The sequence below is a fragment of the Fundulus heteroclitus genome, chromosome 9 (genome assembly GCF_011125445.2).
Source record: "Fundulus heteroclitus isolate FHET01 chromosome 9, MU-UCD_Fhet_4.1, whole genome shotgun sequence".
Taxonomy (NCBI): domain Eukaryota; kingdom Metazoa; phylum Chordata; class Actinopteri; order Cyprinodontiformes; family Fundulidae; genus Fundulus; species Fundulus heteroclitus.
Window position 1 is genome coordinate 15,024,540 of NC_046369.1, and position 15,855 is coordinate 15,040,394.

At 40.1% G+C, this 15,855-nt stretch overlaps 1 protein-coding gene across 1 annotated transcript; it reads left to right on the plus strand.

The window, feature by feature from the left end:
- The first annotated feature begins 3,679 nt into the window (after positions 1 to 3,679).
- On the plus strand, positions 3,680 to 6,981 carry nppc (natriuretic peptide C). Its single transcript, XM_012872576.3, has 3 exons — positions 3,680 to 3,919; positions 4,762 to 5,056; positions 6,420 to 6,981. The coding sequence occupies exons 1-2, from the start codon at positions 3,827 to 3,829 to the stop codon at positions 5,032 to 5,034; spliced, it is 366 nt and encodes a 121-aa protein (XP_012728030.1). The 5' UTR covers positions 3,680 to 3,826; the 3' UTR covers positions 5,035 to 5,056; positions 6,420 to 6,981.
- Positions 6,982 to 15,855: the final 8,874 nt, after the last annotated feature.

Consider the following 15,855-nt stretch of genomic DNA (forward strand, 5'->3'; position numbering starts at 1 on the left):
CTTGCTAAAGTTAAGCCAGCTCTAAAAAAGCTACGTGATAGCGCTAGTGAATAATTCACACCACATCCAGATGGTGCCATCATCACAGTAAGTGATTTTAAACTGATCATGCCCAAATTCTTTGAAAATGTGACATTTCGCCACACGAAGGAATGATGTACTGCATCAAGTTTACAATAACATTTGAGGTGTTTTCAAGGCAACACCAGTGGCAAATTTTGGACAATCAGACACATTTATTTTATCCTAACACCAGTTTACAAACCACACATCTTGAGGGTGAAACCTGTTACCGCAGTGCAGGTACGTACAGAAAAAGCCACTTCACTGCCACTGGCGGTTGTTTGCGGAGAAAGCCACTCTTGGTGATTTTACTAGTTCTCTGCCGGGTCATATTCAATTCTGCACATAAACAACCACACAAACAAAAAAAAATAACTTAATAATAGTATTACCGAGCCAGATGTCTTGGTTCACTGAGAGTGTGAGGGTTCTGCTGCAGGAGTGGGATGCAGTTTACAGGTCGGGAGACAACCAGGCATAGAGCACAGCAAGAGGAAACGTCTGCAGAGGCATCAAAGAGGAAAAACAGAAACAAAAACAGCACACTTAGGAGCATTTCACGACCAACAAAATACGCGAGCATGTGGAAGAGCATCAATGTCCTGACAGATTGCAAAACCACGGGCCTGCTGTGGATGTCACACTCCCCGATGTCCTAAACAAGGTCCCAACCAGCTCTTAGAGGTGTTCACTACTATATTCAACCTTTTGTTACAAGAGCTATAATAGCTATGCCATTATATATCAAAACCTCCCCCATCATCTCAGTGCCCCAAAACACCTGCTGTGACGTGTTTGAGCCCATAGCAACGTAACTTCTAAGATAGACCAGGATCATCTAAGCCAGTCTAACTTTACCTGACTCCGCCAGATAGATTTGCTCCGCATATCCATCTGGAAACCTTCCGTTGAAGTAATTTTGGGAAGGGGCGAAAATACTGGTTAGGTGATTGGCCTATGTTGGTGATAGACGGGCCAAATGAACCAATCAGATTCGTCGTCGCTCGTAACAGCGACGACGAAAACACAACCACAAGCCAAGCTACTCTTGCTGCTGCAGGTAAAGGCTCGTTAGCTCAGCAAAGAAATACTCTGTAATTCCGGTAAAAATTGCTCGATAGCCGCGCTAACGCTAGTTTCATCGGCTGAAGCCGCCATGTTGTTTAGACTGAACTGACGCGCTTCCCGTTGCGTCACACCTCAACCAGCCTCAAAGCCAACGCTGATTGGACGTTCGTTTGGTGAACGGCTCCAAATTTTCTTTAACGGAGAGTATCCAGACTGATCTGCGAGTGAAACCTTGAAAGCTCGCGAGATCAGGATGGTCTCACGAGGCTAAGTCTAACTATGAGCTTAATCAAAAATGAAAGTTTTGATCCTTATAACAAAAATAGAAAGGGTGTCTTATGGATGGATAAAAACTGGAAGCAGGTTCCACAGGAGAGGAAACTGATAACTAAAAGATCCGCCTCATATTCTGCTTTCAGTAGAACCACCAGCAAACGTTTTGAGTTTTGTTGTTTGGTTTCTTTTGTGTGAAATCTCATTAAAATCTAACTTGGAAGCATTTGGTGCAGGATTTACATGTTTTAGGTAGTATTTAGGAGCGCACATTGTTTGTCTGAGTATTTCTTAATAGTAATGGACTAACAAGTCCAGATTAAACCCTACTCATTGTACAATAACATCAGGGACAGCACCCACCCTCTCATGACCCTAAACAGAATAAAGCAGCTGCAAACACTGGATGGAGAAAATGTAATTCAGATGCCAATGCTAAGAGCTGTTCTGGTTTATTCATAACTTTATCACAGAAAAATTGTTGGAGTGTCACAGCTAATAATTGAGTTTCATTTAAGATAACAATTATAGCCATTTATTTTAGGCTGTAAGTGTAAGAGATTGTCGGTGGAAACCAAACAGATGATGTATTTTATAAGGTGCTACTAATAAGAACTTTTTGTATTTCAGCCTCAAAAGTTGTGTAAACAGAAGTCAACAAGAATAGTTTTGACTTCACAGAAACGTACCCAGTTCCATGTACACATTGTCTGCATCACTATGGGTTTCTATTTGATTTGCTTGATATTTATCAAGTTTTATCCAGTGAATCTGTTTCACCTAAAATTTGACTGCAAAGGACTTTCCCCTGTCAGCACAGTAAATGCTGCCACTGTGTGTTTCAAAGTGGTTGCTGCCTGACACTGCAGCTCCCCTTGTCATTTGGGTACCTGCTCTGCTTCTGAATGAATATGCATTGAAAGATATGTGAATTATGGCAAATGGATGTCTTTCCTCACTTAGCTCTCAAATCTATATCCCGAACGCCTCAAATTATTTACCAGTATAACACATTTCAAATGTAGTTTCAATCTCTGAACTATGGAATTCATCAGGAAATTAAACTTTCAAGAGAACATCTTATTGGAGTGGTTAGTGTCAGCTTTTAAGCATTCCTGCTTATATAAAACTGCTTATATAAAACAATCTAACTTCAAAGTATTTGCTTTATCCAACAATGTTTTTATGAAAGAATCATCAGAATACTTCAGACAGCCATGATGTGCATTCAGTGCCCTTCACAGTGTCATTAAAATGTGATTAAAATCTGATAAAGCAGATGGTGGGGGTGAAGTAATGGCAATCTTTATCATTTTGTCATTAAAAATATGCTCCAGTGAATTTATTGATAGCATCATATCACAATGTGTTTTTTAACAAAACTCTTCTCTTGTCACCTCCGGGTCTGTACAGAAAACAAAACTTGGATCAAGAACTCCATCATCACAACAGTAAGAAAGATCATTTTGTTATTGCTTTATTACTTCGATACCGTAAGCTAATGCAGTCAGGCTGTAAACTAAACAAGTCTCAAAGAAGTTAATTTGTTAGTGTATCAGGGCTCTCCAGACAGAAAATCACATCTGGGCTGATTAGCTGTTGTTTATTTTAAATCTTCTTGTTTTTAACACTCCCTCAGGTCCATTGAAACAGATATCGTCTGTTTCGTAGCTGGTGATGCCATATGCCTACTGTTCTTTATGCTGGAACGCCTAATGTGTTTTTTTTTTTTTTTTTTTTTTTTTTTTTTTTTGGTTCTTCATTTCTTTATGAATTTTAGAGAAATTTGTACTTCTTTACCCAAGATGTTAGCAGTTGCTCAAATGATTTGCCTGTAGTGCACAATTATCTAAAAGTATCAACAGAAGTCGCTTAAAAGACTTTACTCTTACATTCCAGTGAGAGACTTTGCATTTCACTCTTTACGCGCGTGCGTAAAATCCCGTTTCTTTTTCTAAGAAGTGTGCCATTGTCTCATTCTCCTGGGTCCTTTACAAGCATGTCAAAGTCGCTCTTTACGCGCAGTGTTTGTAATCACCATTTGTTCCAATTCGACTAGGTTCTCATGAGTTAGAAGTAGGGTGTTTTTGATAGGTGGTAGACGATATATCATTTCCCGCAAGGCTCCGATGACCAGAGCATTGTATCATTTAATTAAGCCCTGGCATGACGTGTTCGGAGGCAGGTAGCAAAAACAAAGAATTGGCTCGAAGGAAGACCATTACGCAGGTTGTCGTGACATCATTGAGGGTTGGCTATAAAGAGCTGAGGACTGATGAGACGCAGTTAGAACAGCTTTGGAGCTTTTGGAGTAAAAGACGCACTCAGTCCCATCCCGTAGTTGAGCGACTGACTGAAACGACACTCCGTCTTTCCAAAGAAGAAGAAGAAGAGTAGAGGAATCCTTGAAAGACTTGACAGAATGAACTTGTCATACTTGGTTGCGTGTGGACTTTTGGTCAGCCTGTTTTCAGAAAAGATGGGAGCAAAACCTTTAACTCAAGCGCAACAGAAGGTAAGCCGCATGTATCAAGAAAGATGCTCAGTGTTGCTTCGTGGATGAGCAGTTGCTTTTTTTTTTTTAGTAGTACACAAAAGACGCGTCAAATCTCATCATTTTAGTTTCGTGTTTGCCATTCTGGAAAAGCGTTTTTCTCCTTGTTAGGTGAAAACTTACGCATGCCCTTTTTTGCGTTTATGTTGTTTCTTTTTGTTGTCTAACTTCTAAAATCACATTTTACGCTCCGACATTATGTGTTGCCATAAAGGATTTAAAAAGCGTCATTTAAGAGGCGTTGAATTCAACTTAACAATAAAATCAGCTCCCGCAGATGGATGCCTTTTAACAACGGGATCTGTTTTGTGCGTAAAATCAAAGCGTAATCGTGGCCAATGAATACCCTGATTATTTGAAATAAGTTAGGAAGTTACAGATCCGTAAAAAAAAGCAGGCTGATGTTAATGCCAAAATCTAGAGTAAATACCGTACACATGCACCTGTTTCCCAGTCTGGGAATGTTCTCAGAGCGCAGTGTCACTTAACAAAAACAAGAGTAGCACTTAGATGCAACAGGGGAGATTTATAGCCTGGATCAGTGATTTCAATTAACCTTTAATCCAATAACTCCAAAAATCTTAGCAATCTGTTGGGATGCACTTTTTGTTTAAAGCTGCTATCCCCGAAGAGTATTGAATGTTGAAATAGATTATCTTGCCCACCGCTTCCTGTAAGTCGAAGCTTACCTCAAATACTCTTAAAAAAAGCAGTATCTATTTTCCTCTATACCGTTTGAGTAACTGTTCACAACCCTTGTTGTCCGAGGAATGCATTGTTTATCTATTTTGTTCATCTCACAGTCCCTCCGAAGTTTGCTGGGTGAGGAGCTGGCGGAGATCCTGGAGTCAGATGAGCGAGAGAAGCGGATAGACGCCGTGCGCTCTCGGATGAGGTTACTGCGAGATTTACGCATGGACACCCGGGCCAGAGGGATGTGGGCCCGTCTCCTCAACGACCAGCCCGCAGCGAGGAGGCACAAGTCGGGGAGCAAGAAGGCAGGCTCCACGTCGCGGAGTGGCTGCTTCGGACACAAGATGGACAGAATAGGGACCATCAGCGGGATGGGCTGCTAGGGCTTGGAGCTGCGCGGAGACGGTGAGTTCATGGGGCATCCTGCTTCCCACTTAGAGACAGAGTTACTTCCCAGATAGAAACAGTGAGGCGAAAAAAAAGTCCTGATGAAAAATTAGACTAAAAGAAACGAATAGTTTTGAATAACATTTGCAAAAAGTTGACAAAAATATTGCGTTTTTACAATACTTCTCCAGAAGTCAGAACAAATGGAGAGAAATTAAGAAAATGTGAAACTGTAAGCTGTTTCATCAGGTCTTTAACATCCCTTCTTCATCTGTGAAAAAAATTAAAGGTCTACAGGAAGGAAAAGAAAGACGGCTGCAAGACAAAAAATGGAAATACAATATTCCAGTTTTTATCAGGACCATCTGTATTTTGCATTCATTGTTAGGTCAGAGTAAAACAGTAGCCACATATCTGAGGCAATATTAAAGAGTCTGATCATCTCAAGAAACTACAAGCATGACTAAGTTGACATTGTGCAATTAATTCAAGTTTAATTCAGAGGTTAGTTACGTGACAGGCCTCACCCTGAAGTGAGTTATTGTGTCATAACTGTGTTCACAAATCCTTGCTATCAAAAAACCCTATATATGAGATTATGTTAAATTACAAAGGATCTAAAAACATTATGTGTCAAATTTCTGAAATCATCAAACCTCAACTGATGGTCCAATACTTGTTTTTTCAAGGATGTGGGCCACTTGTAAAAAAAGTCCGCTTTAACTAAAGTAGAGTGACGTATGAGGAGCAATCCTGTGGGTGTTTAGGAAGTCCACTCTCGTGTTTCTGCTCCTGGTCATGAACGATCCCATCTGCTTCATTGGGAAAACACAGCGGCATACATCATGTTTAGGAAGTGGAGACGACAAGGAGGGATGAAGGAAGGAAGCGGTAATATGTGGACGAGCGCGCGCACATTCATGCGCCCTCTTGAAAACGAAGCACCCTGCAGTGGTCAGGATCTTTGTGGGAAAGCCATTTTCTCCAAACCCAAGTGTTTTGACCAAAAACAAGAAAGGGGCTGTGTTTGTGAATAAACTAATGCGGAAGCTAAGGTGACACACAATTAGTCCTGATGGCTGAGGCCTTTTTGTGGTTGTGGTGAAACAGTGTGATCCAGTATGGGGACGGGAGAGTTTGTGACTAACGTGGAAGTGTTGCTCATTGGTTAACACCCAGAAATGTGAAAGTTTGTAATGTATTTCCCGTTCGAGAAACCAGGGTAAGAGTTTATATGGAGATTAAAAACCAACAAGCATGTTTGGAAATCCCCAAGAGGATGAGTAGCTACAGAACAGCCACTTGGAATTACAAAATGTTTATGAATCAGTGTCTGATATTGCTTCTGAGCTATTCTCTCCTGTTTCTCTTCTTCCTTCAGGTCTTTGGACGAAGGGTTTGGACAACATAGGCTGAGTGTGTTGCCACCTGAGGAAAAGATTATCAACTGATACGATTTTTGGTACGAAAGTGCCCACGGCCAGCGGTGGGCAAAGACTGAGAAGACAATGCTGCAGAAGCCTCACCACTTTATATATATATAAACATGAATACATAAATAGTGAATATGCAAGTATATATACATCAATGTATGCCATACAAAGTGGTCTACAGATACAAACTGAGATGCATACTATGACGTTGTGGACAATGGTGTAAAAAAACTACAAACCCGCAAAAGCTGTACATTGTTGCTGCTGCTGCTGCTGCTGCTGCTGCTGTACATTCAAGTACTTCATCCTCTCCCGCGTAAATGTATTTATGTTTAAAATATTTATATGTTTATAAAAGAGATATTTATAAATCTGAGTGTTATTTATGTAACATTTTGAAAATGGATGCGAACTGCAGGTCGATTCTGTTTTGTTTCCTTTTGCTTTTGTCTTATATAGTTGTGAATGTTTCAAGGGGGAAAAAAATTATAAAAAGGATCTTCCATGTGCACATGCCATCTTTTCCAGGCGTCTTTTTGTTCCACTGCTGTAGTGAAAGAACATTCAGAACGTGATCTAACATCAACCTGTGCAACAGGTGAGATGCAAGCAAGCATGTATCACAGGGTACCTCCAATCATTCGTTTTAAAAGGTATTTTCACTTTATACTCAAATTGTTTATAGTTTCCAACTTTTGTGCAATAAGGACTTTAAGTAGAAAACTTTTGGTTAGTCCGATTTAGTTAGCTACGTTCAACAAATGTTTAAACAAGACCATTCTGAAGTTTGTTTCTAATTTGGCAGGTTATCACAGGCCGGTTTCACTCCTTTTTTGGTACCCAATTCATGGTAAATGGTAAATGGCTTGTACTTGTATAGCACTTTATCAAGTCCGACAACCCCACAGCGCTTTACACTACAATCAGTCATTCACCCAATCACACCCTGACGGTGGTGAGCTATGTTATTAGCAACAGCTGCCCTGGGGCAGACTGACAGCAGCGACGACTAGAGGTCTCTATCTAAAATTTTATAATACTTTTATAATACTTTTTTGTCGGTTTTTGTCCAGTTTAATCGCCTGATTTAAAAAAGTTTTAAGCAGGAATCCTGTTCCTATTTTTTAAGACCTCTGCACATTTCCACATTTCTGCCTGTAACTGAAATGTCAAAACAAAACAAAGGTTCAGATGGGATGTGGTAAACCAAAGACAAATGATCCAATGATCAATCAAAAAGTCCATTTTCTACACCTGCAAAATCCTCAATGGGGGGGGGGGGAAGTGCCTATCTCAATTTATTGATGAATAACAGGTGAGTGGACTATGAACCAAAGGATGTCAGCAGAATTGATGTCAAACTCCCTAAGTTTTCATAAATAGAAAGTTCTATCTTTTAACTACTAGAATAAGGAGTACAGTCTGGAAGTCCCCCCCCCCCCCCCCCCATACTCACTTTTATCTTTTACAAACTTGGAAAATTATAACATTAGATTCCAGACTTTTTCAGGCTGTATATGAACCTGGGTATTATGTGTCCTTTACAGCAATATTTCTTTTTCTTTTTTGGGGGTTCATCCTTTCCTGCGTTCTGCCTCTGTGATTGGAAGATATCATAGTCTTTAATCAACATCTCACTTTCAAGCTGAGACTCTAAAACGACTTCTGAATTGTGTCCTGAACCAGGAAGACTTAACTCTTGCATGTCTCTTTGTCTTTGTCAGACACTTTGTATAAAACAAATTCAACTGAACCCTGAAATGAGCACACTTTAATCATCTTTGAAGCAGATTTTGCTCATCACAAATACCTGAGAGGAAAAAAGTAAGACAGATTGGGACCTCTGAGAAAACCTTAACCTTATCATGTAGGAACATGGAGAAAAAGCCAACTAGTGAGGCCCTAAATCCTTTCTCTTATTAAAGAATCCTCCGCCCTGCCTTTTAACTCTTCTGATCATTAACGTTCAGGGACATTTAGAGGAATAAATATGGTGTTGGTAGATTTATTAGGTAGAAAAGATGAAGCATTAAGCTTCTAGGTTTTATTGCTGCAATGTTTGCAATTTGGATGCAAACCAAAGCTTTACTGCTGTTACTTTAAATCATATAATGGTGGTGGTAATAATAATTAATGTCTCTATTTATGTGGCACATTTCCCAAAGCAGAGTTTTCCAAGGCAGGGGGGCGTAAAACATATCCATAAAGTATCCAAAACATACTAATTATGTGCAACGTTCAAAGAACCAAACAATCAGAAAAACAAAATAAGATGGAAACATATAAAATCAAGTCTATAAAAGTGTGTTTATGGGGAAAATGTGATCATGAATTAGCTGCAGTATAAGTTTTGGAGAAAGTGTTGTTACGTTGTTGTGGGATAATCAAGCTGAGACGTTATTGGAAGATATTTTTTAAAACAAATTGTATCAAATCTTTGTGAATGGGTTTGACCGGACCAGAATATTTTAGAACATAATAAATAACAACTAGATGAATTAAAACTTACAAAATTATAAAACTGAAATCATGATTGAAAGTTTTAGATTGCATTGTAAATGTGTGATACTCAAACATTAAATTTGCACACACTAGCCACTTTATTTGGTACACCTGGTTAACTGTTTGTTAACACATGAAACAAATGAGCCAATCATTTGAGTTGCCAGAAACTCAATGTCTTTGGGCAACTAGATATTATGAAGACGACTTGTTCTAGTTCAGACCAAGCATCGGGGAGGGGAAGAAAGTGGCTTGAGAAGAATTTCAATCTGGCATAAGTGTTTGATCCTGACGTGGTTAATCTGATATTTAAGAAACAGGTGATCTACTGTGATTTTCAAGTAGAACATGAAAGTGTGCATGATAACCCTGTCCTGATACAAGAGGTCAGAGGAAAATGGGCAAGATAGAAAGGCAACAGTAGCTCAGATAACCACTCAAGAAAACCAAGGTGTTCGGAATACCAACTATGACTGCACAACACGATGGACCATGAAGCAAACGGGCTCCAGCAGCAAAAGACCACAACGGGTGCTACTTCTGTCAGCTTAGAAGAGGACATTGCAAACTACAGTTTGCACAGGCTCATCATAACTGAACATTAACAGATTGGAAAAATGTTTCCCGTTCTTGATTAAGTTTAGACCTTTACAGCAACATTCTAAAGATAGGGTCAGAATTTGGTGTAAACATGAGTGCATGGATCCAGCCTATGTTGAATCAGTGGTTCAGGCTTGTGGCGGCGGTACAATGTGTGTTCCTGGCAAATTATGGGCCGCTTCGTGCAAACTCAACACAGCTTAAAGCTATAGTTGGTAATCCTGTTCAGAAACACTTTTTGTTGTACTGGATAAAATCGTCCTTCCATCCTGAAAGTAGTCAATACATTATGTATTCACAAAAATGAGGTTAAAAAAAACATTCTCTGTGGTAACTGCAGGTCTGTAAAACTATAACCAATCTCTGCCATTGGGTCTGAAGGGCGTAGATTTGTCAATGTTTTGTTCCTATACTCACCCCCATCTGTCCCTCATGATGGGGGTATCTCCATATCTATTGGTTGTGGGACAACCAATAGATATTGGCTCTTTCCTATATATATATATATATATATATATATATATATATATATATATATATATATATATATATATATATATATATATATACATATATACAGATATATATATATATACATATATATATATAGTATATATATATATATATATATATATATATATATATATATATATATATATATATATATATATATATACACATACATATATATATATATATAGTCGAAGATAGTCATCTTGAAATGGGAAAAGTTTAGGTGGTTTTTTTTACGTGTCCTGTCTGTCAGTGTAGCAGCAGATTTTACTTTCACAAGTGGAGCCGCCTTACTCTATTCGCCATTGTGCTCCGTTTGATTTATATATGCCAGAAGCTTGATTAGATTTTATACTGGGACTATTTCGTGTTCAATGGACACAAAAACGGGATGGTAGAAGACGAAAAAAAGAGAAAAAGACGAGACAACCTGCTAAAAGGGAGAAAAGGTGAATAAAAAGAGGAGACGAAAAGGTGAGGACAAGATAACATCGTGGGAATCTGCTTCTACGCCTGCAAAGAGAGGTGTAAAAAGAATAGCGAAATAAACCGATAAAGTAGTTAAAAAAAGTAGGTAAAAACAACCAACGCATTGATACCATCACTGAAAAATATACAGTATTATTTAATATGAGATGTATAAAATGACAGCTGAAGCAAATGATAAGAATTTTCTGTATAGAAGGGAATCAGTAAGCATCTGTAGGTGTTTGCGAGAGTGCACTTGTGTATGTAAGGTTTATCCATGATAAATATGCTCAATAGTGGTTGTGAGGAGCCAAAGACCCACCCCCCAGAGCACTAAGGCAGAGACTGGGGAAACCAGAACCCCAGATGCCCAAAAGGACCCCCAGAGCAAAAGTGCCCAAGAGGGACCAACACAGGGATAGCTGCCTCCCCTATTCCATGGGAGAGCAAAAAGGAGCCCCATGAAATCCCCCAACAGCCACAGTGCTGAAGCCCCCAGGAGCCACAGCTATGAGCCCGCAGGCTCCGCCGGCAGCCATTGGAGTGAATCCAGCCATGGACCCAGAAACCCGAGATCCAGAGGTGCCCCACCCCCCCGGCGAGGGTTTGACTGCATCGTCTTCCCCTGTGACATGTCGATGTGCCCCTGGGCAAGGCAATTGGAACAGGGGATTCATATCATGGATGTGCAATCGACAGATGTGCACCAACTGTGTGGTGCTATCATGTCAATGTGGACCTAAATCTCTGTTCCCGACGCCTCTTTCCATTTTTATTTTGCAAAAAAATCAAGGTACCTCTCAAGGCAATAGAGGGTCCCACTTTGTACTTACAATGTGTACCTAATCAAGAGGCTGCTTACTCTATACCAGGGGTGTCAAACATACGGCCCGCGGGGGCCGTATGTTTGACACATATGGCCCCCGTATTGATTTTTTTTTTTTTTTTTTTTTTTTTTTTATCCATTGTCCTCCTATCTGGCAATGTGGCAATAAGAATTAACTTGTCTTAATGCCAAAAAGAGCTCATCAGATTTGACTTTCACAAGTGGAGCAGTACTGCTTTTGCCATAGTGCTCCGCTTGATTTATGAATGTCCGTCCGTCCGTCCGTCGTCTTCCGCTTATCCGGGGTCGGGTCGCGGGGGTAGCAGCTTCAGTAGGGAGGCCCAGACGTCCCTCTCCCCAGCCACTTGGGCCAGCTCCTCAGGAGGAATCCCAAGGCGTTCCCAGGCCAGCCGGGAGACATAGTCCCTCCAGCGTGTCCTGGGTCTTCCCCTGGGTCTCCTCCCGGTGGGACGTGCCCGGAACACCTCTCCAGGGAGGCGTCCAGGAGGCATCCTGACCAGATGCCCGAGCCACCTCAACTGGCTCCTCTCGACGTGGAGGAGCAGCGGCTCTACTCTGAGTCCTCCCCGGATGACTGAGCTCCTCACCCTATCTCTAAGGGAGAGCCCAGACACACTACGGAGAAAACTCATTTCAGCCGCTTGTATCCGGGATCTCGTTCTTTCGGTCACGACCCAAAGCTCGTGACCATAGATGAGGGTAGGAACGTAGATCGACCGGTAAATCGAGAGCTTCGCCTTTTGGCTCAGCTCTCTCTTCACCACAACGGATCGGTACAGCGCCCGCTTCACAGCAGACGCTGCACCAATCCGCCTGTCGATCTCCCGCTCCATCTTCCCCTCATTCGTGAACAAGACCCCAAGATACTTGAACTCCTCCACTAGGGGCAGGACATCCTCCCCAACCCGGAGAAGGCACTCTACCCTTTTCCGGTTCAAGACCATGGTCTCGGATTTGGAGGCACTGATCTTCATCCCGGCCGCTTCGCACTCGGCTGCGAACCGCTCCAGTGAGAGCTGTAGATCACGCCCTGATGAAGCCAATAGGACCACGTCATCCGCGAATAGCAGAGACGCAATCCTAAGGCCACCAAAGCGGATCCCCTCAACACCTTGGCTGCGCCTAGAAATTCTGTCCATAAAAGTTATGAACAGAATCGGTGACAAAGGGCAGCCTTGGCGGAGTCCAACTCTCACCGGAAACGAGTCCGACTTACTGCCGGCAATGCGGACCAGACTCTGACACCGGTCGTACAGAGACCTGACAGCCCTTATTAAAGGGTCCGGTACTCCATACTCCCGGAGTACCCCCCACACATTTATGAATGTGAATAGTTTTATTATGATTCATGCGGGGAATATTTCAAATGATATGGACACTACAATGGGTAAGTAGGAGAGGAAAGGAAGAACAATAAGATCAAAAGAAAAGGTGAAAGAAAGAGGGGATAAAAGGAAGAGAATGATAAAAATAATTATTGAAAAAAACATGTAATGTATTTAGTTTAATTGAAAATCTGCAGTTCCTATATTGTCCACGAGGGACGCTGTGTTTTTAATCAGCAAATGGTAGCACTGAGCTTCAGATGTGGAAAATTGATTTTGAATAATTTCTTAATTTTTATCTGTTTGATGTATTTTGTCATGCAGGACAGTGTTTTTAAGTTCCAAAGAATGTGAATAAATGTTTTTCAACATTGTATAATCACTGTGATCAGTTCTTATGCATAATGCACAAGTAAATGTTTAACTGAGTAAAGGTATTGTTGAAATTGCACATACTTTTCTTAAAAACGCTGAGGTTATTCATAATATATTGTGTAAAAGTGAAATTCATTTAAATATAAAAATCAACAAAAAGTCCACTATTATTAGTTCTATTTAATCTTGTAATGAGTTTACTCGTGTGGCCCTCTTGAGATCAGATTAAGCTGTATGCGGCCCCTAAACCAAAATGAGTTTGACACCCCTGCTCTATACTATTGTGTTCCAGTGCTATGTGCAATGGTTGCACAAAAATACTCCCCCACTAGAGGGAGCTGGGGAGGAATGGTGAAATATGAAAACTATGTCAGGTCAGCTTTCATCAAGGTTTGATTAAAAAAAAGATACATATTAGTTATATATATATATATATATATATATATATATATATATATATATATATATATATATATATATATATATATATATATATATATATATATATATATATATATAGCAGTTATATATTATGTCCAACGTGCATGAAATTGAATGGCAAATACCATTTAACTTTATGGAACTTGTGACGTGACAAAGCTTTGTAATGAATGTGCCGTTTTAATATTGTGTAAGTGCTTGCTTTTTTCATGCAAGAGGCAAATTAATATTTATTCTCCCAAATAAAATTTAAAAAAGCCCAAATGAACTCCAGTATGGAATTTATTGTTTCTGGGTACAGCTCTTGTTCTCTGTTTGCGGTGACAGTAAATTTCCCTTGTACTTCCGTGTAACACAAATGTCAACCACTGAAACGAATTTGATGCTGTTGCTAGAATGTGATTCAGGCAGCAAAGTGTGTGAGTATATAGCTCATTACCGATGGTGCTGTCAATGACAAACGTCATTGACGTACTGGAGAAGAGTAACATGATTTTCTGAATTTACATCTCCCTATGAGTAATTTGGGTGACTGCCCAGAAATAATGTGTCTCCCTGTGATAAAGAAGGGAGACGCATGGACCTCAACTTGGTGCATCTATTTTTCTCACTAATGCCTTCAATTGCTGTGGTGTTCTTGATTTAATCCACTAGAGCAACACATATGTGTGTTTGTTTGTGTGTGCGTGTGTGTGTGTGGGGGGGGGGGGGGGGGGGGGGGTGCTTTGAAAAAGGGGAACTGACTGGTTTGCCTTGCAGATTTATTGTAGGACTTCCAGTGAGGTCTGGTTCCGATAATGTCTTTTTGTAGCTTTGCAACCAAATCTTTCTCAATAAAAATGGTTTCTCTGTTATTGATGTCAGAAAACTGTCTGCATGGGGTTTACTGTCTACAGACAAATAAGACAGAAAATTTGTATGAATCAAACACTAAAAAAAAAGTTTTATCCAACGTCTTTAAATACTCAATATATTTGCTAAAATTAAAAAGGGAAAAGTAATATTTTTTCATTAATCTGTATTAAAAAGCAATTAAGAAAAGAAATTAAAAAGCAACTCATTAATCACACCAAGCTTTACCTCTCTGAGATTCCTTTTTAAGTGAAGGATGTAGAATGCAATGCTGCCTCTGTGTGGTGTTCAGTGCTAATTACTGAAATGCGCTGTTCACATCTCCTGGGACTCAACAAAATACTTACTTGGTCCTCAGTAGTGTAAATCAAAACTCCTATTTGTTCAAATCACGTTCCCACCTTCTATGTCTGATTCGGCTTTTAAAATCTGGAAAATAAATGGATTGAGTAAAGTCAAACACATTTTCATTAATGGGACATTTGCATCATTTACACAGCATATGGAACAGTTTGATATCCCGCGCACACATTTTCTTCCACTATTTGCAACTGCGGCATTTTGTGAAGTATAGATATCCCTTATTTTCTGAACTACCTATCAAGAGGCTGCTTACACTATTATGTTCCAGTGCTATGTGCAATGGTTGCACAAAAATACTCCCCCACTAGAGGGAGCTGGGGAGGAATGGTGAAATATGAATACTATATGTCAGGTCAGCTTTTATCAAGGTTTGATAAAAAAAAAAACATACATTTTAGTTATATTGTATATATATATATATATATATATATATATATTGTTTCCTGAACTACCTGAGGAAACAACTCTAGATAAAATCATGGGCGTAAACATTCATAAGAGGGAGGCAATTAAAGAGACCTATACAATATTATTAGGTCTACAATCTCCCTTCCTTTCAATGTGACCTATTAAGTCACATTGGGAGAAAGATCTTGCCGTTACATTAACAGATGAGCTCTGGTAATCTGTTCTTCGCAGGGTGCACTCTTCTTCCACATGTGCCAGACATGGGCTCCTTCAATTCAAAGTCCTGCACCGGTTACTTATTACAAAAGAAAAGCTGGCTAAGTTTTATCCAGGGACTGATCCCCGGTGTAACAGATGCAGGACAGAAACGGGTTCCCTTGTTCACACTTTCTGGGCCTGCGCAAAACTTAATACCTATTGGACTTCTACATTCAATACACTTTCAGAGATATACAATGTCAAATTTGGCCCCTTCGCTCTAACTGTAATCTTTGGAGTTATAACTCCAGATGTCTTATATTCCAAACATAATTCAAATACAGTAGCTTTTGCTACACTGATTGCGAGGCGTCTAATACTTTTGAAGTGGAACCAGGAGGCCCCTCCTACACATCAACAACGGCTCGCGGAGCTCATGAGGTTTTTGCATTCAGAAAAGATGAGATGTACATTAGCTGGTTCAACTGCTAA

Excerpts from the sequence above, each read along its gene's own strand:
- nppc (XM_012872576.3), top strand. The coding sequence starts at position 3,827 with ATGAACTTGTCATACTTGGTTGCGTGTGGACTTTTGGTCAGCCTGTTT. Across the intron at positions 3,920-4,761 it reads TAACTCAAGCGCAACAGAAG|TCCCTCCGAAGTTTGCTGGG; the intron begins GTAAGCCGCATG and ends TTCATCTCACAG.